The sequence below is a fragment of the Myiozetetes cayanensis genome, unplaced genomic scaffold (assembly GCF_022539395.1).
Source record: "Myiozetetes cayanensis isolate MyiCay16 unplaced genomic scaffold, myiCay2020 scf5-8, whole genome shotgun sequence".
Taxonomy (NCBI): Eukaryota; Metazoa; Chordata; class Aves; order Passeriformes; family Tyrannidae; genus Myiozetetes; species Myiozetetes cayanensis.
The window spans coordinates 42,380,959-42,406,909 of NW_026087742.1; the positions used below are offsets into that span (position 1 = coordinate 42,380,959).

At 39.1% G+C, this 25,951-nt stretch overlaps 1 protein-coding gene across 1 annotated transcript in view; it reads left to right on the plus strand.

Annotated features, from left to right (window-relative positions):
• Positions 1–23,008, plus strand: part of DDX10 (DEAD-box helicase 10) — a 166,853-nt gene extending 143,845 nt beyond the window's left edge. Inside the window, exons 17-18 of the mRNA XM_050333395.1 lie at positions 11,111–11,268; positions 22,323–23,008. Of these exons, the coding sequence (XP_050189352.1) occupies positions 11,111–11,268; positions 22,323–22,512 (348 nt within the window). The 3' untranslated portion in view covers positions 22,513–23,008. The remainder of the gene's footprint in view (positions 1–11,110; positions 11,269–22,322) is intronic.
• Positions 23,009–25,951: the final 2,943 nt, after the last annotated feature.

Below are 25,951 nucleotides of genomic sequence, written 5' to 3' on the forward strand. Positions count from 1 at the left end.
GGGGTATGTTATGGTTGCTGCCTTCAGGTTTTTGTCAAGATTGAAACGCTAAAGACTAGTGACTGCTAATTGATTCTTGAGGATGGGTCTGGTACTAATGTGGCCACAGGAAGCCTCATCTTTCCCTCAGCAGCTGAGAAAATATGTTTAAACATTTCTGCCCGTGGTAAAACACCATGATATGGCAATATGGGCCAGTATGTCTACCCTCCAGTCAGCAGATCCTGTTTTCAGTTTGCTATTTCTGTTTCCAGTACTTAATAATGTACAGCAAACGGTAATTGCAAGCAGATTGTGTAACAACGCCAGAAAGTCAGTAGAGCAATTGAGCTGTTTGCAGTGGAGTTCATAATGAGCGGTAAAGTTAGGCTAAAGTTACTTTTCCTGACAGCTTCTAAGCATGCTATGATTTATTTTTAAATCAATGAGATTAATATTTATCCTTCTTGTTCTCCCTTTCTTTCACATTTTCTATATATGTGCAAGTATTTGGGGGAGTGGGAGGGCAGAGGAGGGAAACCATCTTATACTTATTAATAATAATAATAATAATGGCCAGTCTTCGCGAGCGAAGATCCGGGGAAGGTCTTTCCACCTTCCAGCCTGCGCATTGGATTTTTTAGGTGAGACACAGTGTGCACGGAACTGAGCCCACCCTTTAATCCTAAGGTTCATCTGCCGGGGCCAAGCGAGCTTGGACGGTGGCAGCGAGGTCCTCAGGACGTAGGTGGGGTTGCCTTTAAGGGCTAACGAGCCCCACCTGCCCGGGAGTGGCCCTGACCGGGAATCGAACCCGGGTCTCCGCGGTGATAGCGCGGCGCCTTTACCACTAGACCACCAGGGGCTAACCACTTATTAATAACGTGATAGGTATATATATCAGCAACAATAAAAATAACAAAAGAGTTATTAAAATACATATTTTAATTTGTTAGATACCTTCTTTTACTTTGGAGTACTTTAAAACAGTGGATAAAATGAAGGTATTAAGGAATGAGCTATGAAAAAAGTTAGTATAAAAATCTAAAAGGAAATTATTCAAGAAATAAAGTTGCTGACTAAGTTTCAGATAGAGATGTGATTTAGAGAACAATCATTAATAGGGAAAATGAACTGTTTTTTTCATAACAAGTTGTATCCTTTCCTGGTTTTGAAATACTTTATTAATTTGATATATTTGATAAGTTGAATTCAAGGTGCAGTTAAAGGTTTAAAAATACATTAGGATTTGAGGAACTCGTTGTCTTTGTTTACTCTAACCATCCTCTTTTGGTCTGTGAATATAAATTAGGTTGGAGGCTGTTAGCCATACCAAGAATAAGATAGGGTGCTCAGAAGTAGTAAATTTTGTTAGCAATGCAGAATGTATACACAAATGTTGAATTTACAATACAGCACCTGCTTGGATAACCTAATTTCTTTTCCATACGTCTACTGTATTTAAGATGGAATAAGAGTCAGGCTTGACACTAATCGTGATAAAAAAATTAGCAGCAAACACTTGGCAACTACATGATGGCACTTTTATCATTTGCTAAGGGAAAAGGAAAAACTGGGACTTAAAATAATTAGCATAAAATAGTAACACATTTTGGGTAAACTCCAGTGTAAAACAATTGTGCCTCAGAATACTGAAATAAACACAAAAGTAGCAGTGATTTCTTGTGTAAAACACTGTGGGAATTAAAGTTTTCCTGACTTCAATGGAGTTTGTAGTTACTGATTCAAATCACTGATTTAAATTGATCCACCCTGATGTTGCTATCTCTGATTCCTTGAGAAACAGATGTAAAAAATAGCATTGCTTTGGTACACTATGAAGAGTGCGAGTTTGTACCTGCCTGTGCCATGTTAATGACATTATGTCTAGCCATACCCAAGTTTGATCATTCAGTCAGTTTTACTAAAATGTAATTTTCAGGGAGTTCGATAGAGCCATGTTTCACAAAAGCTGTTCCCACAGGAGCTAAATGCCGAGGTAATCAATCATACAGTGTACTGTATCCTGTTGTTATGGATATAATACATTATTTATGCAGTATAAAGATTTTTCAGATATTGTTGAAATAAACAGGCGAGCAAATGAATGACTATTAAGTTATAATATGTCATTAGCTGAAAATTGCGATTTTCTGGGTTAAAATTTGTAAAGATTCCTTCAGTGCTTGCAGAATGTTTGAAACTGATTTGTGGCAAGTATGGACTTCCAGGGAGCAGCAAGAAGCCAGTTAGAAATCAATAATATGCTAATTACATCTACAGATGAGTATTTGTATACCACTAGTGTTTCAGTTGCTAAATCTGAAAGTTGTTACTCAGTCACTGGAAATAGGGTAAAACATTTTGGCAGCAGTACAAAACCCAAAGGCTCTTTGATATAGCACAGTTTGGGTTCTTCAGTGAGCTTTTCCATATGATATAATTAGGCACAGATTTAGGCTTTTGATGGCAAATTGTCTCAACTTTCAATTTTCCTCTTGCTGCATTGTTTCAAATATTTTGGTTTTGTGCTGAGAATGAGATGATAGTTGTCTTCACTAGATTCATTTAATAAACTGATGTTTTCTTGAGAAGACCTAAAAGACTGATAGAAAACAAAAAAAATTACGTCTATGAAATGAAGGTGAGCTTCCCTTCTCCCTGTCAGATCTTTAGGTTGGTTTGCAGGAAAATTTGCAGTCATACCTGTAGAATGGTTTTCAGACTGTGACTGTTTCAAACAGTCCCTGCCTGAAGAGTTATGGAGTTCTTCTCTGGGAGCCCTGACATTATTCAGCCTTCCTCTCACTTGTTGATTGGTCACCTCGCCTTTCCATATCCACTCCGGTTTTTCAGGGGATGGCAAATGTAACTACCCTCTCTTCTGATGCCTCTCCTCTCTACTAGCTCCTCTTTCATAATTTTGGGAATCTTATAGTCTTCAGTCTCCTTCTGTGACAGTGTTTTGCACAGCTTTTTGCATTTTTTTTCTCCTTTTATCTGTGGAGAAAACTACAAATTCATGTCTGTACTGATGAGTCTTATTTCAGTCTCTTTACTTCAGCTCCACCTTTCCATCCAAATTAAAATCTTAGCTGACATTTTGTGGATTAGGCAATTCTCAAGAAAAAAATTCAACCTTCTTTGCTACTGTCTTTAACAGTCAGTGTGGGTATCACCGCTTTCTCTCACTTTAGCATATGCCTTAGTAGTGCCATGAGCACTGTCTGGTGCTTATCTAAATCCTTCCTCATTATCTACTTGTCCTTTCTTTTACCACAGATGATAAATGTACTCTCTCTTTCCTGAAGATAGCTGTCCTGTAACACTAACTCTCAGCAGTTATCCTTAATTTTGGTGGTTTGGTTTGTTGGGTGTTTTGTTTTGGTGGTGTTTTTTTTTTCTTTTAAGTTGCTGTATGTTATTTTAGACCTGAAAATTTGTTTCTTTCAATTAGTTGCCCTAATAGATCTTGCCTCATAAATCTTTCATGTTCTTCCCACTTGTCATTTCTAAGACATGCCTGTCATATTTGTTCATGTAGATAAAACTGTTATCAGGGGATATTATAATTATCTGTTAGCTGGTGGATGGCTGCCAGTCTACCTCAGAAGCTTTTTTTAGTTTCTTCATTCAGGTTCCCCTTTGCAGCAATGCCTGTGGAAATACAAGGGTGCAGATCTCCTGCTGTGTCATTCCCATTGCTCATAATCTTCCTGAGGCAGCCTGCTTCCTTGTCTGTAAGGCTTCATTCATCTGTTCTCTTGTGTCTTCTACTTAACCGTTATGCTTTTTGTGCCAGGAGTTGTCTTCTGCAACATTTTGTAGAAGGGTATTCGTGGCTTAGGAATGTGAATTCAACAACTATTAAAAAATAAAATAAATAAATGACCCTGCAAGTGTTCAGCATCAGCCAGGTGCTCTCTGATTTACTTACTGGTTATTTGTTTGAAAATTTGAAGAAATATGAAACTATTGCTGCTGCTACACAGATCTGGAATTAAGGCAGACAAGGTCTTGTTCTCACAGCAAGTAATTAAGTCAGTGCTGTGAGCAGCAATGCCTCTTCTGGGTTTCTTTTTCTCAGTTCATGTAGAAGCAACAGTAGCAGTTAAAATAACTTTCACTGCCTGGATTTAATTTGATTCATATTTTTCTCCCTGTAAATACACTATTTTACATGTGTATTTTGTACAAGCATTTAGGGGATGTGACTTAGCACAGTGAAAACATGAAAATCTTGTCATAGGACAAGAACTTAATGCCAGTGTTGCTCTTTGTTGTGTACTGAATACAAATCAATTGTTCCAAGAAAAGAGCAGAACTAAGCAGTTTACAGAATTACGTGACTTACGAGGTTTCCCTCCTGATTATTTCATGTCAGTGCTGCTGTTGATCTGTTCCTTTCTGCAAAATACACATTACTAAGCCAAGAGTGATCTCTGCTCCCAGTCTTCACTGTGACTAGTGGTGTTGGTGGTGGGACACTGTTGTGTCACTGCAGGGGAATGCAGTTCCCTCGAGCTTGTCCAAAAGTGCCAGAAAGCGATACAGAGAAAATTCTCTTGTGTGGGCACTGTCTCTGTGGACATATGCCGAGGTTCCTTGGAGAAGACTGATATGTTGAAATGTTTGAACACAGAGACTACTTTGGAGAATCACTCTCTGTATTTGAGCTGACAGCCGTGACTGCTGTGAACCTAAAAGTGGAAAGAAAGGAGGAGTGTAAATAGACAGTCCAAGGATTATGTGTTGAGAATATAAGTTTAAAAACAGCCTTCGCACTGTGGTTTTCTGGGTGATGGGGTTGGTTGGTTTGTTTGGTTTTTGTTTGGTTTGGTTTTTGTTTGGTTTTGGGTTTATTTTTCTTCCCTCCCCCCCCCCTTTTTTTTTAATCCTTATTGAGAGGACATTATTATTTTGGACAATTATGTTGGCAGGTTTAATTCTATCAGACTTTTTTACTCATTTCTTGAGTCACAGCAAATAAACCCCTTTTTTTTCCTGTACTACTGGCTCACTTGCAAGCAAAATATCTGACAACCTAGCATTAGAATGATTTAAAAATAAAAATGGTGTAGACTTTTCTGGTCTGAAGCCTTTGCATTATTAAATGCTTTAAATCACATTCTCAGATGAGATTTAGTGTGCATGGTAGCATCTCTGTCTACCTACTAGCATGCCACGTGTGGGAACCTTTATACTATATAACCTATATATACTATATAAAATATATATACACTATAACCTATATAAACTATATAACCTATGACTATACACACACACACAACAATATAATCTATATATATGCACTAGACATGGAGGTTAACCTGTTATTCAGGTTAACTCTGTTAACCTGAATGCCAGAGACTTTGTTTATGGTACTAGAGATCCTAAGTTGGATCTGCTATGGCAAATAAACCCACTGTGTGCTCATGCCCCTATTTCATTGTGCTGGAACTATTAGCACTCCTATGAAATCTGTGTGCAAGCAGTCTTTAAATTCAAGATCATATGCAGTAGGTTAAAACCTTCTGCTTGCCAGAATTTCTTGTATTTCAGTGTGTGTTTTGCTTCTGGTGCTATGCACCTAGTAACTTAGTTTCTTTTAAGTTGTATTCTCATGACTGTAAAATTAATTACATGTAAGGTAATAGGATAATTGTTTTATCCTGATATTAGCCTGCCCTTGTTGTTGAAATTGCTAATTGTGGCTAGTAACAACTGGAAGAAGATTGTCTTTACATATAGTAAATTGTCTTTACATATAGAATACAATAAGTATTCTGCATGGGTTTCATAGGAACAAATTAAAAAAGGAAAAGCATAAGGTCTAGTTCTGAGACATATCCATTATAACTCAAATGCAGGTAAGAGCAAATATATTATAAAAAAGGCTTTGAGTATATTTAGGACTTCTCAGCATGTCATTTCGGGATAGACGAGTTTGTAATTGTAAATTTACCAAATTATATTATCTTTCTCTACATGCATTCATTGTGTTGTTATTAATTCAAGTATGGACTCTTAAGTACTTTATAGAGATCAAATTTTACAGATAAACTATATTCTTACAGCTATGAAAATGACAAAAGCTTTACTAATATTAAAAAGCGAGAAGCAAATGTGTGGAAATTTGTACAAGTTTTGTGTTTTCAGTGATGCTGAACTTTGCTTGTGGCAGGAGCCATTTCCAGCATGAATTGCTTTGCTATAGTTACACAGAGATTTGAGTGTCAGAATATATACATCAATGTCTGCTAGTTTGGAACACAGGCTTACCTATTCACTGACCATAAAATGTGGGGCATTTAGGAATGCCAAGAAAGAAAATTAAGTATTCTCATGTGCATTATGTGAGACCACTGGTAAAAGTAAGGCTCTGCTGGCTAAACTAGGCTTACTGTATTATTTAAAATGTCAGATTGCTTGAAAAGAAATAAACGATGCCTGGATGAAATTGAACCTTGGTCTTACTGCAAGTGATTGGGAAGGGTGAATGATTTGAAGCTGACGCTGAGAGTTATGTGTCCCTTCCACTGAAAACCAAGTGGTGTGAAAAGCAGAAACTATGACTGGCCCCTTCCAGAGCCCAGAGATAAGTGAGATCATCTTAGTGCAGTGACTATGTCTGTATGACTAACCTGGAACCTTGGTTTCTCCAGTTTTTGGCTATCAATCAGCCTTTCTGGCCAGGCCCATGGAACACTGATGCACCTTAGATGGTAATGGAGTGTGGTTGTCCAGTTCTCGCATGGCTTAGGCAGCTCCTGATATGTCAGATCAGCACTTGGTTTGCTCCACTGCCTCACAGTCAGTTTTCAGTATCGTCTAAGGCTTTGGTCTTGATCTTCAAAGCAACTGTTGGATCAAACACCCCAGCAACATCAAAGGTTGTATTTCATTTGTGAACTGCCAAAATCGCTGTATTCCTTTGGGCAATGTAGGTGCTATCAGAGCAAACGCGCATGAGCTGGGAACACTGTTGTGGGTTGCGGGTACAGGCTATGAAAAAACCCACAAACCTACAAGGTGATCAGGGGAATCCAGAATAAAGTGTTTTAAAGGAGACGCTACAAATCCCCTCTGTTTATAAATACATTCCATCATAAACACGATGCAGAAACAACTTCTGTTTTCGTCTAAAAAATAATTGTCAAAAAGAAGGAAGGTAAGAAAATGTGGAATACTGTCAGATCTTACAAAATACTATATTTTAAAATATCCTTTTATATGAACCATAATATGCTAAACTTCTAAAAGTTGTATACTTGTGGTAGGGTAACCTCCTAGCAGTATTTAAAACTTATGTTTTCTTAGCATTAAAATCACAAGCACCACATAATGGGAGAGATCATATTGACAAAAACTGAAGGGTGACACAACTCAAAAAGGACTGAATATTGTATGAGTGTGACTCTTGATGGACTCAAGTCTGATCCAATTCTAAACAAACCTTGAAAGTTTTCTTTTCATCTAATCAGAAATATTCTCCCAGTGGGCTTTGTAAAGTACTATGCACAGAACTAATAGTGCCTAAGCAGTTATTTCTTCCCCCTCAACCTTGTTTGGAGAAACTGATAAATTGCTTAAAGGGTTGAACATAAAAATTGCAACCCTAGACAATTTGAGTAAAAAACCCCTATTAAATTAGATTAAACTAAATACCATAATAAATATGTATTTTGTAAGTTAAATCTTGGCAAATACAACTGTTTCTTTGTGTATGTGCAGGTTTTCATGGTGTTTTTTTCAGTTCTCCCTTTTTTTCCGGTGACAGTAGATAACTGCCACCTGAGAGCCTAATGCCTGGTAGAAGTAAGACATCATTTTGTTCCTTTGAACATCTGAGTCCCTTAGGTGTCTGAGGTACATCAATTTCTTTGTTTTCAGTGTCTCACAGCCTGCCTAACACATTTACCTGAGTTCCACCAGCCATTCAGTCTTCTTTAAGAGGATAGGAAGTTGTCATTACATCTTGTAACAAATACAACTAGAGTTTGTATTGGAGGTATTCTGTTGCGAAACATAACAAAAGTTCTAGAAGAACCTGCCCTGTTTGCCTCATTGGGTGCATGTTTCCAAAATGACTACAGTAAGGTAGAGTATGGTCACTGTTGATTTGGTGGAATGGGGAAGGTTGAAAGCAACGAGGTTTCCAAAACCTCCAGCACAGAAATTTTGCTGAATTTTCCTAAAATGTTGAGTTTGCGTAAGAAGAATCTCTTTAGGCCTCAAAGGAAGACTACGTGAATGCAAAAATGTTTTCATCTCAATGTCATGTTCAAACTGGAGGTCTTTGTGCAGAGTTTCTGGGGAACTGGATTACAAAATACATGGGCTGATGTGGTCTGAAGATAGAAAGAGCTTGTCACCCTTGAGCAGAATTAAAATAGCAAGATGATCACCAGCAAATCCAGTTCTCCTGGCCAGCCTGATTTGAGGTCTGAAAAGGTTTCCTTCCGCAGTTCAACTTGGTAAAAATTCACACTCTAAAGTCTTTGTTACATTGTCACTAACCTTAGACACAAAATACAGGCAATTGAAATCTACTCTTCTGTTAATCTCTTATTTGATAGCATTTTCCTTAGGAAGGGTCGCATCCTTAGACTGTAAATTGCATCCTGTTTGTATCTGAAGAACTTTTATATGTGTCATTTTGAACAATGATTTTACTTCTTTTCTCCAGCTCTTGTGATGAGTAATGTGAAGTCACAAGATTTCTTCTTCCTGACTGGCTGATATGAATTTGAAGCAAGAGAGGAAAAAATAATGAGTTTCTGTTGTTCAGCTGTGGATGATAAATGTTCCTGTTGAAGTTCTTAACAATTTCAGGGTCTTACAAATATTTTAATGAATATGTAACCAATGATACTTATAAGATAAACAACTTCATGATCCCTGATGAATGAAAGAGGCATCTTTGCCATTATTTCTTTTGCTATAGCAAGCGTTATGTTTAACACATCTCTGCATATTTTCAGCTGGAAAAAATTAATATGAATATGTAATGGAAGTGAAGGTTTGATCTGCATGTGTGTAATTGTCTTTTACATATGCATATATAAATGACAAAACTTAGGAAACAATGCAGTCTCAACACTTCACTGACATAACTGAGAACGTGAATGAACAGCCCAAGTCGTAGAAGATGACTGCCAATAAATGTTAGTATTACAGAACTCTGTTGCATGATGTCGCACAGACATATTAAAAAATACTTCATTCCATACAACAGCTTTGAATGCTACTTCTCTTCTTCAATTCTTTTTAAATGTAAGACTGGTATGCACCAGTTGTATTCAAAGAATGGATGCAATGGGAAGGACAAGTAAAGAGCAAATATTTAATGTTTAAAGAACTTGAAATAAGCTATAATTTAATGCAGAGTGCTTTTCAGTTATGGAAATTAATTAGCAAAAAGGTGACCTTCAAAACAGGTTTCCGTTTCAAAACAGGTTTTGGAGTTAGTAGTACTCTGTAAGTATTGTACTAAAAGATGAGCTTGGAGATTTTTTTTGTTAAAAAAAAAAAAAAAATCTTTGTTGTGAATTAGAACCTGAAGTTCCTGATAATCACTGTGCTTCCTGGTAGGTGGTTTTACCTTAGGAAGCTTGCAGTGCTGCAGAGTCTGAGGATACTTTTTAGTGTTTTTATACACCCAGCTATATAATTACCTTTACTAGTATTTCAGAGTGGTAAAGAACAAAATGTGTGTTTAGTATGTTTCTCCTCTACCTTCTGGTTGCAGATTTGGCTTTTAGCCATTTCTTCTGCTTGCTTTCAGTGCACTGCAGAAGTGTCACTGGTCAAGCAAGAATGGACTCTTGCAGTGGTGACTAATCTTACCCCTCACCAGCTCATTGCCTTTCAGTCACTCTATATGCAGATATAACATTGATATGGTTTCTCTTTGGCTTTTTGTGATTTTTAAAAAATTATTGTTTATATTTTTTTATTTTGGGGAGATATGTGCACATAAACACTGTTCTTTTAAAATCGACTGAGAGAAAGATCAGAACAAAAATTAACTTTAAATATGTAATGACGTGAAGGTATTTATAGAATGAAAGATCATTTAAATGGGTACTGTTTTGGAAACTCAGCTATGTGCATGTTGATTAGATATATAAACAAAAGGTAGCAATGTCTTTAATTATAGTTTCTTTGCATTTGTTTGTGCTTTTTGTCATAAATATTCATGAATCTAGGGTTCACACTGCTTAGAAATACCTGTGTGCTTTCTGTTTGCATTTCTGTGTGCATATACAATTACATATGCCCTCCAGTCTGTCTGGGTTTTTTCATGCCTATTAGCAAAAACTTAGAAAAGTGATGCCATCAGTTCAGGACTGAGCGGAGCAGAACTTTTATCTGCAAAATCAGTCAGCACTTTTTTTTATATTATCCAACAGGTTTATGGAGCAGCACCTTCTGTGCTCTCTTTGTTAAAGAATTGATGAGGCACTACTGTACCCTGGGGAAACTTGCCAATACCAGCCACCCATCCTGAGACATACTGTGGGGACAGAGGGAAGCTGGACTGCAAATAGAGGGATGAGGGGAACTGGGAGGAAGCCTGAAGAACGTGCATCTTGTGGAGGATGGTTGAAACTCCCTTAGAGCAGTTAATTCAGCTTAAGCAGCATTTTGGTTTTTAACTGCAAGGACACCCTGATGTGTTTTAAATCAGAGTAATTAATGAAATTCACCTTACAGTAGTGATTAATGTGTCCATAAGTGAGTATGTCTTTGCCAGTGTGTTTCCGAGAGACAGTGAAGCTGTATATTACTTAGACACTTGATCTCAGATGGCTGTAGATTAGTTGCTGCACAAATCTCTCCTAGATTTGGTAGATTCAACATGACAATATTGGAAGGTAGAATTTAAATGTAAATTCTTGTGCTTTCTTTTTTTAATAGTGTTTCTTCAACCTTTAACAAAAAGCCTTGGAGGAGAGCACTGATGATAGCAGAAATTGTTCTATTTTCCTGCCTATAATAGTGGTGGTCTTTGACTGTGGTTGAGGGCAGTGGTTTTTGTTACAACCTCCCTATTTATTGGTGGGTTTGTGGCAAGTAACATGGACTTGCTTGCTTGTCTTGTAACTTTCCATTTGTCACCTGACAGGCTGAAGAGGAAACAGTGGCCTTTCTTGCTCACAGTGGAAGTGAAGAAGAGTTTGATCCAAGTACTCTTCCAGATCCTGATAAATACAAAGATTCAGAAAGTGAAGAGCAAGATTCAGAAAGTGAAGAGCAAGATTCAGAAAGTGAAGACAGCAATAGGTATGTACCATCTTCCATGATCATTTTGAAATGTTTATGTTTTTGTATGTTGTTTAGTTTAGATGTTAGGAACCCTGAGATTAGTTCAGTTGGTTAGAGCGTGGTACTAACAACACCAAGGTTGTGGGTTCAATCCCTTTATGAACCATTCACTTAGGAGATGGACTCAATGATCCTTATGGGTCCCTTCCAGAATATTGTGTGATTCTGTGAACTCATCTTAGAATCATCCTCTTTCTCTTTTAGTATTTAAGTTTTAGTTTGTGTGTTAGGTGCTGAGCAGAAATCTGAGCTAAAGGGTATTTCTCTTTTGTGAAACTATATGAGAAAGATTTTTGAGTCAGTGTTGAAGGGATCTTAGTGAGATTGTTTCACCTGCAAAAATCTTGACTAATTCCCTGGAGGTTTTGTAGGTTTCTGTGGTGGGTTGACCCTGTCTGGACACCTGGTGTCCACTGAAGCTGCTCTATCACTGCCCTCCTCAGCTGGACAGGACAGAGAAAGTATAATGAAGGGCTCCTGGGTTGACATAACACCAGGGAGAGGTCACTCACTGTTTAATGTCATGTATGAAACAGATTTGGCTTGGGGAAAAATGAATTTAATTTTTTACCAATCACATCACCAGTAGGGTAATGAGAAAACCAAATCCTAAAACACCTTCTCCCCACCCCTTTCCTCTTGCCTGGATTAACTTTACTTCTGTTTTTCTCTTATGTCCTCATCTCCAGTGGCGCAGGGGGAGGAAGAATGGGGGTTGCAGTCAATTCATCATATGTTGTTTCTACCACTCCTTCCTCTTCAGGAGAGGACTCCTTCCCCTGCTTCAATGCGAGGATGCCTCCCACAAGGGGCATGGCTCCACCAATTTCTCCAACTCCTTCAAGTGGGCTGCAGTTCTTTACAAGCTGTTCCAGCATGAGTCCCTTCCTTGGGGTGTAGTCTTCAGGAACAGGCTACTCCAGTGTGAGGTCACAAATCCTACCAGCAAACCTGCTAACTTGCTCCAGTGTGGGCTTTTCTCTCCACAGAGGTCCTACCAGGAGCCTGCTCCAGCATGGGCTTCCTACAGGGTCACAGTCTCTTTCAGGAATCCATCTGCTTTGGCCTGGGGTCCTCTGCAGCAGCTCTGGTGTCTAGAGCACGTCCTTCCTCTCCTTCTTCACTGATATTGATGTCTGCAGGGCTTTTTCTCTCACATTTTCTCACTTCTCTCTCTGTCTGCCATTGCTGTTGCATAGGTTTTTCTTCTCTTCTTAACTGTGTTATCTCAGAGGCACTACCACCATCACTGGTGGGCTTGGCTTTGGCCAGTGGCAGGTCTGTTCTGGAGGTGGCTGACATTGACTGTGTTGGATGCAGGGGAAGGTTCTGGCAGCTTCTCACAGAAGCCAACCCTGTAGCCCCTCACTACCAAAACCTTGCCATATAAAGCTAATACAGTTTCAGAAATACATTTTTCTACTGTCACATTAAAGGCTGTGTATGAAAGGAAAAATGTTGAAGTCATTTGAGGATTTCAATGAGTCCTTTGCACCTGTGCTGTATTAAATAAATTTCTGCATAGTGAAACTTGATAAGTTCTGTGATTCAGTGTTGCTCAGACTCTTCAACATTCACATGAAGTGGAATTGGAGTTATTAGTAAATATATAATAAAATTATGATGTTAAAATTTTCTTCTTAATTTAAAACTGTTTTTAATTGTGTAAGTGAAAAGATTTTGTTTCTTGTATTTTAGCAGAAAAGCACAGGGTGGGGATGAGGATCTGTAGTTGATGGCAACATACTGCAGTTCTGAAGCACATACTGCAGGAAGATGGAAGGATACTGCATGAAGTTCTGTGTGGTTTTTGTCATTGGCTTCACTGTAACAAGAAATCCATTTGTGTATTTCTGACAAACAGCTTATCATGTAACAGAGTCAGAAAGGTGATCTTGAAACTTAAATGGAAGTATAGAATTTTATTTTAGTCTGTTCTAGATACCTAAGTTCATAAAGCTCTTGCTTTTCACATCTGAATTGGCTAAGTTCTAGTGTCTAGGTTGTCCCTATCTGTCTGTCACTTAATGTTTTGGAGGCAGTATGCACACCTGGGTGTGGACATGGATTTAAGGACTGGATAGCCCTAAGTTAACAGGCCGGTGGCCATGTCCTCTGGATTCCATACACCAGTGTGGGTCAATAGAATGACAAGGATGGGGAAATGCATTGGTTTTTCTGAGCAGCAGTAAATTGCTCCTTCTTGGTGCAAGGGGGAATATGCATTCATATGTCATGTTCGGTATTGATCCCTTCCTCAGAATGTCAGCTAGACTCAAGATTAGCTAACCTTTAAGAATAAAAGTTGACAAGAGATGGACAGATATTTGGCAGTGGTAATAAGTGCAGATTTTTTTTGAATCAGTGGCTGATCTGGTCAAGGTTTGGCCAACATGTCTCAAGAACTGGCATCACTTGAAGCTTCACAACCAGCTTCTGTCAGCTTCAGGACACAGTACTGGTCTCAGTTGTTTGCCCTGACTTATGGTTGACTTTTTAATAATGGGAAAGGTCCTTCCTTTACTGCCTCCAAGGGGGGTTTTAAAGGGTTTTGTTAATTTCTCCATCTTTACACACTTGGACTGAATACTTTCCTCCTTTTCAGTTTTATCTGTGTTTGCTGGAGGACTGGGGCAATGGAGAGTAAGTGTTTTCAGCCTTTGTAAAGAAGGCAAGAGGACAGAAATTTGCAAAGTAAGGCAAATTGCTTCAAGTTCTCTAGCATTTAAGGAGTTAACAGGAGTTAACAAGGACCCAAAGAGCAGTTGCAAACAGCCCTTGCTAGCCCTGAAATCCAGAACTTTCTAGAGGCCACATCAGTTTAAGCATTGTTCCAATGGGAAAAGTACTGCTGATAAACTTTCAACTTCAAAGACAACAGCTTTGAGTTTATTATCAGCAGTGATGTCCAGCAACAGAGTCACTGGTATTTGTATTATATTATAGCCAGGGACAGGTTGGGACTGGATCTGTCAGTCATTGCTAAGAATAGTAATTAAATTGAAGTGAGTGGTGAGAACAACCAGGGCAGGTATGCAAAAGGAAGAGAGGGAAAAACTGTGGGATGCTCATTAGGGCAGGACAACGTGCAGATAGATAGATTTGGAAAAAGTCAGGGTCCAGGATCAGATTACATTTCTAGGAGTGCCTGAATGGAGTGTGTTGGAATTCAGAGCCATTGATGGCTCTGATGTGCAGTGCAGCGTGTGATGCTTAATCCTGTGCTGGCTACAGCCTGCCCAGGGAACATCAGTCATGTTGTTACAGGCTTAATGGATTTGGCCAGGGTACGGGTATAACTATTGGCACGTGATTGTCCACAACTGCTGTGACTTTGGGTGGTGCCAACTAACGCTCTTCTGGGCAGTGTCTCAGCATACTTCGATGTGGTAGGAAAGACCAAGAACTGTTTTCAGTTGGCAGCGTTGATGAAGCCACATCTCTTCAAGGCGTGTAGTGGTCTGTTCTCTCGCTCCAAAGTCAGCTTTGATGCTCAGTGTAGGTGTGTCTGGAGACTTGTGAGGTGCTGTGAGCACCCCTTAACAGGCTTTTGAGAAAGCAGAGATGCAGCTGGAAGAGGAAGATACAGTGAAGGAAATTAATTTAGGTCTGGAAAAAAAAGATGGAAATCAAGAAAACCAAGGGAATTTGAATAACCAGTAAGCTTATAAAGGAAAGTGGTAGCTGAAGAGGCTGGTGGTGAGCATAAGGCCATGGAGAAGTGTTATTTGATTTTGTATGAGGAAGGAAAGAGGTGGAAGGGATGTATGCAGGCAAGGGGGAGGGAGGATGATGAGGATCTGGTGGATCAAGAGGAATGAGTAAGAAAGCAGGCAAGAAATCTTGCTACCAGTGGGAAGGGTTAAACGACATTCATGCTTCATGCACTTCTTTTAGAGTGGCCATTGAATTGTATGATGAGTTGCTCTTGAGGCTGGGAAATATTGACCTACTGATTTTAACAAAACTCAATCAACCGAGAGTAGCAGACATTGAAATTAAGCTTTTATATTAGAAAACACAACTCTATTTTATATTTCCAAAATCCACAACTCTTGCTCAAAGAGTTGGATTAAAATTAGAAATATGTTGGGCTACACTACATGTGACTTGCTTTAAGGGGAAAAAAAAAAAGATAATTCAGAGCGAGTATGTGAGACCTAGGGTGTCTTCTTTCAAGAGTCTTTAAAAATAAACCATCTGTCCATGGTTTAAGAAGTCCAAAACATTGTTAATCTCTTCTCCCTCCTCCCCCAGCATTTTTTTTTTTAAACTGAGGAAGTTATACAAATCATGGGTTAAATTTGCCTTTGAGTAAAATTCCCTTCCAGTCATACCTCTCAGAGCAGAGTAATTAATTACTCCAAGCATGTAATATGAGATTAATTTTTGTATATCTAGCAACAGTCACCATATTTTGTTTAAGGCTATCAATGTAAATTATTAATGAGGTGAAAAATTTAAGAATATGGAACAGGGTAAAAGAAAAGCAGCTGGATTCCTTAAATATTCATTTTGCAGTTGAATTGAGGTTCTGGTATTTCTAATTCCTCAACCTCTTTAAATAAAACTATTGAGGAAGAACAAAGTTCCGACTGACCCTCATCATTACCTTCTGTAAATCTTTAATAGGTGTGACTGATCACATTAACTCTTAGATCAGCATGGAAAAGATCTTGGACATGAGGGGAAAGGAAGAGTGTCTTAGTTCTGATACTGTTTTGTTTGTGAGTTTACAGACAGTCACCAGCTGACAGGTGTGCAAGTTAGTATTTAGTGCTGCCTGCTTGTGCGCCTCTATTTATGAAATATACAGGTAAACTGCAGTTTCTTGGTACCTTTGTACACCTCAGGATGCTGATGTTGACCTACTAAGTTTTACATGATTCTTGATGAGGTTGCTATGACATTGTCTTTTTGAGATAATTTGTATGCACCATGCATACATGGTGCTCCTTCTATCATGAATTATTCAGTTCATAGCAGTGCCTTTATGAAGGCCAGAACTTCATGTTGTGATGGCCAGAAAAACACCATAGGACAGACATTATAAAAGGACTCTGTTTAAAGCCTTGATCATTCTGGTTAGCTGCAAAATTGGACATTGTGATATTGAATTGCTCTTGATAGAGATGGGATATTCTCATGCCCTGGAAGTCTTTATAAAAAGTCTTTATCATAGTTACATCCTAGCTGACTATATGAAGTGGACTCAATGGTAGAATTTCTTAGTGAAATTTGATAATCTATGCTCTGCAGGCCAGACTATATTCTTCCTTTGTTCCTGTAAACTTGTCAGGTACAGAAATTACCTTTAAAAAAAAAAAAAAAAAGTAGTATGTCATCAGCAAGTGTCTACATGAATGAAGGAGAAATGGAATGAGTAAGTACTGAAAGTCTGCAGTTCAGAAATTAGCTGCCAACAATTGGAGGATGATAGTGGTCACACAAAAGAAAAGGAGAGGAACAAGTTTGAGGAGTGTCAGTGTCCTGTTCCTCTGTTGAAGCTGAGGAGTGAACAGGTGCAGGAGTTAGATAGGTGGTTAGCAGCATCTCTTAAGGCAGCTACATTTCAGAGAATGTTAAGCCTCTGACAGAGACACACAGTAAATCAAAGTGGTTTCATTAAAACCACGGTCATCCCCAGTTGGAAGACTGTCAACTCAGAACTTTCAACTCAGAAACAGTGATATTTGATCCATATGATAATCAAGATCCATATGAGAACCATATAAGGCAGGTTGGATGGGGCTTTGAGCAGCCTGGTCTAATGGAAGGTGCTCATTCCTGCCTGTGGCAGGGGAGTTGGAACACGATGATCTTTAAGGTCCATTTCAACCAAAGCATTCTATGATTCTGTGATCAAGCCCTGAATGATTTTAATTTTCAGATTGTTGTATCAAGATAAGCTAAAATTGCTTAGCCCAAATACATTGAATAGAAACTTCAGTGTTCCGGAAGTGAGTCAGGCACTGACTGCTGCTTTATGGCCAGCGATGTCTTTGATGGAAACAGAGATGATAAGTGCTGTTACAGCTTCAGAGATCTGATTCAAGTCCACCATCACTAGAGCTTTAGAAAGTAAAAGTGACCTCAGAACAGAAGTGAGATGTTGATGGTTGAACTGAGTGACTTTTGCCATCAAATCTTATGTATACTTCCCATAGAATAATAAGAAACACTAAGCATACTCTCTTGCTGGTCTGATTTCCAGTTAATTTTTTTTCCTCTTAGAGATTATTTCTTCTTCCGGTACTTCAGCTCTAAGACAGATTTGTCTTTTGCGTTTAGTTGTATTGCAGTGGTATTTCATTACAAGTAGATTATTCATCCCTTTTACTGGAATGGTTCTTTATGTATTTAATTTTAGAGGTGTTTTGGTTTATATCAGTGGAATGGCGAGTAAAGGAATCAGAGAATCATTTAAGTTGGAAAAGACCTTTAAGATCATTGAGTCCAACTGTTAACTCAGCACTTCCAAGTCCACCACTAAACTATGTCCCTGAATACCACATCTGCATGTCTTTTCAATACCTTCAGAGATGGGGACACCACCACCTCCCTGGACAGCCTGTTCCGGTGCTTGACAACAGGCCTTTCAGTCAAGAAATATTTCCTAATATCCAATCTAAACCTCTCCTGGTGCAACTTGAGGCCATCTCCTCTTGTCCTGTTGCTTCATACCTGGGAGAAGAGATCAACCCCCACCTGGCTACAACCTTCTTTCAGGCAGTTGTAGAGAGTGGTAAGGTCCCCCCTGAGCCTCCTTTCCTTCATGTGAAACACCCCCAACTCCCTCAGCTACTCCTCATACTTGCACTCCAGACCCTTCACCAGCTTTCCTGCCCTTCTGTGGACACACTCCAGCCCCTCAATGTCTTTCTTGTAGTGAGGGGCCCAAAACTGAACACAGCATTCAAGGTGTGGCCTCACCAGTGCCGAACACAGGGGGACGAACGATCACTGCCCTGGTCCTGCTGGCCACACTGTTCCTGATGCAGACCAGGATGCCATTGGCCTTCTTGGCCACCTGGGCACTGCTGGCTCATGTTCAGCAGCTGTTGACCAGGACCCTCAGGTCCTTTTCCTCTGGGCAGCTTTCCAGACTGTCTTCCCCCACCTGCAGCGCTGCCTGGGGTTGTTGTGACCCCTTGTTGAACTTTATACAGGTGGCCTCAGCCCATCAATCCAGCCTGTCCAGATCCAGAAAATAACGCAGCACAGTACATTTTCATTACTGTTTCTATGGGCTGTAGCATTCTGACAGCAAGTGAGAAGCTACACTGGGCTTTATGGAAGGGACTGCAGTAATTAATCTTCATTAGGATTGCTGCCATGGCTGTGTGAATTAAAATTTATTACATGGAAAAAGTTTTGGGCACAGCATGTTTGATTAGCAAAATGCCAATATTTATGGGATAAATTATTCCTAACTTTTCTGAACTGTATTTTATTAGCAGATTCATTCATTATTCCTGTATGTTTCTTTGGGAAAGAGCTTGTGTGCATTATTGCAGCCTGGAAACTTGACTCGTGGCCTGTAATTCAGTGGCAAGGGCGTTTGTTTCCAGATCGGTGCTGGTAAAACTAGGCTCCAAAGCATTCTCTGATAAATGTTAAGTGAAGCACAACCTGTCTAGGCATCTTGCAGTACTACGTTGTTTAAACAACAGCAACTTGGCTCTGTGGCTGCACATTTCAAATAGCTGATTCTTAAGCACTTAAAATCTAAACTTTGCAGCTTGCCAAGACATAGTTTGAAGCCCAGAAGCGAGTTAAATACTAACAATTAATAGCTTTCTATTTTTTCCTGCTATTACCTCAAAACACACTTGTGAGATTATTTTTTGGTAGTTACATTAAGATTTTCTTGGTGTATAGCTATCAGGGTCGTAGTTAGATCCCCTGTTTCCCAGATACCGTTCATATATGCTGGCACTGGTTTAAGGGACAGGATTCATAAACCATGCCATATTGTTTGAGTAATAAACATTACCTATCAAATGATAGCATCTTACTTTGTTGTTACAGCTGTGCAAATGATGACCACAGAAATTACTGTGCCTGTTGATAAGTTGGTTGTTGTTACCTCCTCACCTGTGTAAATCCTTCCATCAGGCAGCCTCAGACAGCATGGATCGTTCATGCGGCTGAAAAGCTAAATTGCACCAGATGGTAAAAGGAAGGAATTGTAAACCAGCTGCACATACCACTTTTAAAGTGTTATAAATAGAAGACAAAAAGATACACTTGCTTTGGTTTGAATCTGAATTGTGGGGTTGCTTTCTAACTTGAGTTGTTCTGCTAGAAAATAGTTCACCTTAAAATAACTTTATTTTATTTTGGCTATTTGTGGATACCAGCTGGTAGTGCATCAGTTTCTGTGTTTGTGAGGAACAAGGGCAATTTATGTCCCTAGGAACTGACCGACGATAAAAAGATTGGCTCTGCAGAGTGGGCTGAGAGGCCTTCAGTTAAGGGAGACTGAGGCAGAATTCGACAGTAAGTGCAGAAGTCATGCCTGTATAGCTACCTTTGTACACTCAGTCCTTTCAAGTGCAGACCTGAGAGCTATGCCTATTACATCTCCTCCAAAGAGTTTCTGTCAAAACAGCCAAGGAGAAGCACACCAGCAGAGTGCAGGATGTCCCTGGGCGTCACAATGCCACACATTTTCCATCTTCCTTTTAAAATTGCCACTTTCACCTTTTGTAAAACCTACATCTCTGACTGCTCCTCCAGAGTAGAACAGCCCCTCTCCACACCACTCAGACCACTGCTGGTAAAAATCCATCCTGCTGGAACAGGATATGGGGTTGGACTTGCTGATCTTCAAAGGTCCCTTTCAGTGCAAATCATTCTATGGTCAGACAGTCTGTCTTCCTTCTGCATCTCAAAATTAGGAACATCTTATTCATGTTTCATGTGATTCTCTGCTTACCTTCCTATTTTGCCCTTATTAAGTACTGTTTTACTTCTAATTTATGAGCATCATGAAAACACAAGTCTTTAGCCCTCTTCATTGCTTGGTGGTTTTCCTGCTGCTGCTGCTGCTTTCTGTGTTATACACTCCTCTTTATTCACCTCTCCAGCTCACAGCCCAGTAGGGGTCAAATTAGCATGAAAATACTCCTGCTAACATGTAGATGAATCTTTAGTTTGTACTACAAATCGAGTACTACAATCCCTCAGTAATAGTAAGAAGCAGCTTGACTCAGCATAATTATCCCACAAAATTTACAATGAAAATTGGTCATAATTGTGTTGTTGTGCTTTTGTCTGTAGAAAAAATGAGAAAAGTCACAGTTAAGTTCCTTCTAAATGTGTTTTATATTTAAACTTTATACCTTACAGACATCTAGGCCTATGGGCCTCTGAAATTCTAGAAGCGATTATAATTTTTGATATTTAAAGTCTGCTGTTTCATAGCTTGTAAGGTTTCTGCATTGTTTTAATAGTTAAGATATTTTGAACTAATGTCTTAGATGAAGCATTAGTCAATTATGAATGCAAACTGGGCTTCTGAGTCCCTTCAAAGGCTGGAAGTAATTGGCTCTTTTGCAGACAAGATAAAATGCTTTCATTTAATGAGGCCCTCCTTACGCTTTTAAAGTGAACCCCTATAGTCTGTCCTGATCAAAGCGAACACCATGAAACTCTGGCCCAGACCCACACTATCCACTTGGAAAAGTGAGAATTCTTAGTGCTTTAGCGTTTCTTTCATATACTGTCAGTATTGCTTCAGCATTTATGGAATATCTTAAGCACTACAGAGAGAAATATGAGAGTCCTTTCCCCAGAAAAGGAATATAATGTTGGTAGCAAGCCCTGAAAAGCCACCCCCATGCAAATGACAGCTCAAAGCCAGTAAAGCATTACCTAGACACTTAAGCAATTGTAAAAATTGTGGGCATTAAGAAAATCCTTGCTGAAACTTTTTTTTTTCAAGTAAACTGAATTTTGTGGCTTGAAATTTGCCAAATTTTAGTTGAAAATCTGAATTTACCCAACTATTTTAGAAAAGCCTAAACTCAGTCTTTGAAGTTCCAATTATTATTTTTGGTATATTTGAAAAAAATACAAACTTGGAAAAAATGAGATTGCCACTTTGTTTTGGTTACCTTGTTTGGAGGGAATAGTTTGGGGTGTGAGGGTTTGCATTTTGCTTTTTTTGAGGGTATGAATTTTACCCTACAGCATAGGACAACCAGCTCTCTATGACCTGGTACAAATATTATACCTTAGAATAGATTTTATTAGATTAGGTTGCTTTATTCTTAGTTGATTTATAGCAGTTTTTTCTATGTTTTGGACAAAAATCATATGAAGATACATGAAAGCTCAGTCTTTCCTCCCATTGTTGTCACGTGGCCATGTGGTATTAAACTGATAGGCAGCTGTTTTGTCCAGATTGAAGGCTGCAAAAGGCAATTCATTCAAGTCTTAGGAAAAGCAGCAGAAGAAATAGGAATTCATCAGGGAAAATTACTGTGTTTGAGCTTTTCCTCTCCCTCTTACAGCAGAGTGGTGGTTAATAGCTTCCAAGTTTCCTTGGAAGGAGATGGTTCCTTGAACGAGATGGTCCCAAATCAAAACTGTATTAAATGTAGGATCCTACAAAGAAATGACAGTTCTCATGTTTTTATTTTTGTCGCATACTTATTTTAGACAAGATCTTGAATGCATGTCAAGGTCCGCTGACACATTGCTAAATCAGTTTTGTCAAGTTGTCTGTTCTTGTATTAGGCAGCAAATATTAGATAACAGTGATAGTGATATCTTGATACACTGTAATCAATTAAGACAGCGAAACATCCACCGCCACCTCGTCCTGAGCAGTTCCAGTTTAGACATTCAGAGTTCATCAGCTTCCATTGCTTCACCCTTCAGAACTGTAATTTTGTTTGCTCTTATCTTGACATAAATTTGCCTTGTTTAAAAGGAATTGTTAGATTACATGAGGATATTGATTAGCACGGTTGTTAAAAAGACTAATTGATTTGTTTCTGCAGTGAACTTGAGGAGAAGGGTGGAGGAAAGAAGAGAAGCTATAGCAACAGTACTGCAGCAGAAGAAATGCCGCTGAAAAGAAAGAAGGTAAAATTCAGCCAAGAGGAGGACCCCTATTTGCCATTAGATACTGGACTTTCTCTGGCAGAGGATGAAGAGCTTGTTCTGCGTCTGCTCAACAGTCACAGCTAATTATTTTTCTGCACATTTTCTTCCCTGGGACATCTCCACAATTTTGTCAGTAGTTTACACAAAATGAATTTGGCATCTGGGCAGCTGGGTACCAGTGGATGTAGGTAAATGAGTTCCACGTGCAATGGGATTGCCTTAGATTGACTCATAGATTATAGACAATATTTAATTTGATTTATAAGGCTTTCTAAATGAACTTTTCAACCTCAATCCCCAGATGTCATTTTGCAGTAACACGTTCATAATTTAAAATCTCCAAGTTTTGAAGCAATTATCTTCTTTTCTTTTAATCTTGCTTTAAATGAAAACAGGATGTTCCTTTCTTAACTGTGTCAGGTTTGTTGTTATTTTGGAAGATATATGTGTACTAAAATTATTAAAGAAAAATACTGTTGGCAGCTTAAATCATATTACTTAAAAATAAAATGTGTACTTTCTTCTGTGTATCATGCACATATTTTAAAAATATTTTAATAAAAATTTCTGGAGCCTTGATGTAAACTTACGGTGTCTCTTTCAGCTTTATTACGAAGCATATATTTATCCTCCAGTTATCGTTTCTGTAGTGATTCTGTCACCGGTGTTAGGCAATTCAGAAAAACACTTTTAGAAGCTAAAACAGAGTCTTACATTTGAATCCCTTTTGAATGACAACACAGTGATGCCACAAAATGAAATTGTTTGCAAAGTAGATTTTGTGGCAGACCTATAACTGGAAGTGAGCAACCTTTTACTTGTTATGACCAAATATAGTGAAGAAAAATGATTTATAGTTCAGCATATTTTCAAGTTTCTCCCATCAAACTCCGGTTTGGTTCCTGCAGACTTTGTGCATGCTTACCCAGAACTGCTGCGTCTTGAGGAACAGCAGTAAGATACATACAGTGTGAGTCCTTGCCTGGGGAAGGGAACAAGCAGACATTCTCTCTGAAGAAAAATTATTAATATGATACCAAATTCTTAGTTATATAAGTGGATTTTTTTTCTACTACCTGCGCCCAAATGAGCTAAATTCATGTCTTCTTGCTTGCATTCTTGACTACCCTCTCAAGAAGATTGGCACATTGCTCAGAAAAAAAAAAAGGATGGAAAACCCTTGCAGGCAGTATGGAGAACGGTTGAAAACTGCTGATAGTTTTACACATCTCTGAAACAACCTTAGCAGAGGAAAGGCTCTTGTGTCAAAAAACAAAGGGGAGCAGGAAAATCCAGTGTTTGCTGTCATAAGGTTTTGGCAGCAAAGAGGCATGTAAAGTGATGATTGTCTCTTTCCCGCAGACCTGTGTCATAATGAAGTTTGCACAGGGAAAATGTAGAGTAAACCACTGAGTAGATACAAATAAATGAGGGCTTTCCTCTTTTGCTTCCCTTCAGCAAATCATAAAGTACACATTGTCTCAAAGTTGTATCTGTTTGGGGTCCCATATGAACATTTTAAATGCTCCTTTTTTGTCAGTATCACTTTTTTTTTTTTCTCCTGCCTCCCCCCCACCAAGAAATCTATTCTATCAGAACCAGTTTAGTAGAAGCCTTTCCTCCTCTCCCTCTACCCTATGCTTTCTTTTAGCTCAAATCTAAAACTGAAAATACACTGCAAATTCTTGTCTCCAAATGTTGCTTCCACTGCTCTGCCAGCAGGCAGAGCATCATAAAAACAATATTATAGGCAGAGCACATCTGCCATCTGCTCCTTCTTGACAATGTGGAACGAGAAGAAATGACTGAGTTTCACAAACAGCTAAACATGAAAGATGGGACCTGCTTAGCAGCTGATGCAATGTTTGTTTAGTCTACAGTGCCACAGCAGGCCTGGAAAAAAATGTGGTCTGGGAATAGCATCACTATGAATCTGCTAATGAAGAAGGATCCGCTGTGGTGCCATTGAGACTGGTGCACATGTCCCATGCTCCAGGATGGGAACGCTGCAGTGAATGTGATGAGCAGTCTCAACAAAGGGCTCTGTGCTGGAATAGCAGAGGTCCTGCTCCTGCAGTCGTGGAGAAAGGCAGCAAACTGCAGTCCAAGGAGCACCACCAGCAGAAAGCTGTTCAAAGATGACTTAGATATGGATGGTAACACATACGGTGGTGTGTGCGTCTCAGAGGTATTCGTAGATTCATGGTGGTCAGTTGTCTTGTACATCACCTCATGTCTGTCAACTCAAAGCTTTGCTCTGAGAAGAATGAACACAGTTTGTTGGGGAAAGCAAGTAAAAACCCAAAGATTTGCTGTTTCTTACTAGATTTGTATGCTGGGGTGTGATAAAAATGTTCTTACCCACAGAGCAGTAAGACTAAAAATTAAATTATGTATATTGGAATGATTGTGCTGCATTTCTAATCTTGTGTTGTTTTCATTGTCTGCATAAAAATTTTTCAGGTGCTTTTACTTCTGCATTTTGAGATTGTGAAGTTTCTAATGTATTTGTGTTGTCTGATATAGAGTCATTGTTTCTCAAATCTTTATGAAGTTTGCCCATCTAGTTCAAATGTGTCTGCCCTTGAGGGTATGGTGTGTATCTAGAGCGTGGCTCCCACAAGAATCGAGCCATGTGAAGAAGAAGAGGGAAGGGGCTTAAAGCAGATTCTCAATGCCACGAGTGTATCTTAAGAACAAGCAACTGTTACATGTGCTGTGATCCTGGGTTATCCTTCCCATCAGCTGTAGATCTGCTTTAAGAGGCTCCTCACCAGCCCTGCTTCTAACAGTGCTTTTCTGGTGTAAGAAAAAAAACACCAACACACAGAACAAATATTGGTCTCAGAGCTGACTTGACTGAGGGGTGTCTTCCAGGGAACCTGTCTCTATTCACACCCAGGGACCTCTCAACCTGCCATTTGTGTCCAGGGCTAACAGGCAGGTGGAGCGGGTCCAGCTTGGGATACTATCCATCATCTGTCTCCTTTTCTTTGTGTCACAGGTACAGCATGTGCCACTGTAGCATCAGAACAAATCCCAAGCTTTTGCAAGTTTGTACTTTATAAGCATTATAGTCCTGGCTTTACACAGGAGAAATGGGAGCATGGAAGTGATTTGGCTTGCCTGTAATCAAAGACCTCACTGATGACTTTAAGTAGTTGAATCCACAACTTCTAAGTCACTTGTGGTTTAGCAAGAGCAGCCTCCCTCTTGGCATCTGAACCTCCTTCTGTGCAGGACCCTAACCTTCAGCTGTTGTGTTGCTGGGATGAGTTTCTGGCTTCTTCACCCCTGTAGGTTGCAGCCTACAGAAGGTCCCCTTCGGAGACGCCTTCAGGAGAGGAAGAAAGGTCTGAGTATGATGGTGAGTATTTTCCAAGGCTATTGACCAGGAGATATCCTTAAATTGCCAAGCAGGAAATGTTTTACAAAGTGAATTTTCAGATTAATTTGTATTTATACTTTTTATTAATGGTTGGTTTTCTTCTGCTACTAGAATAGTTCTAGTGTGTTTATTTAT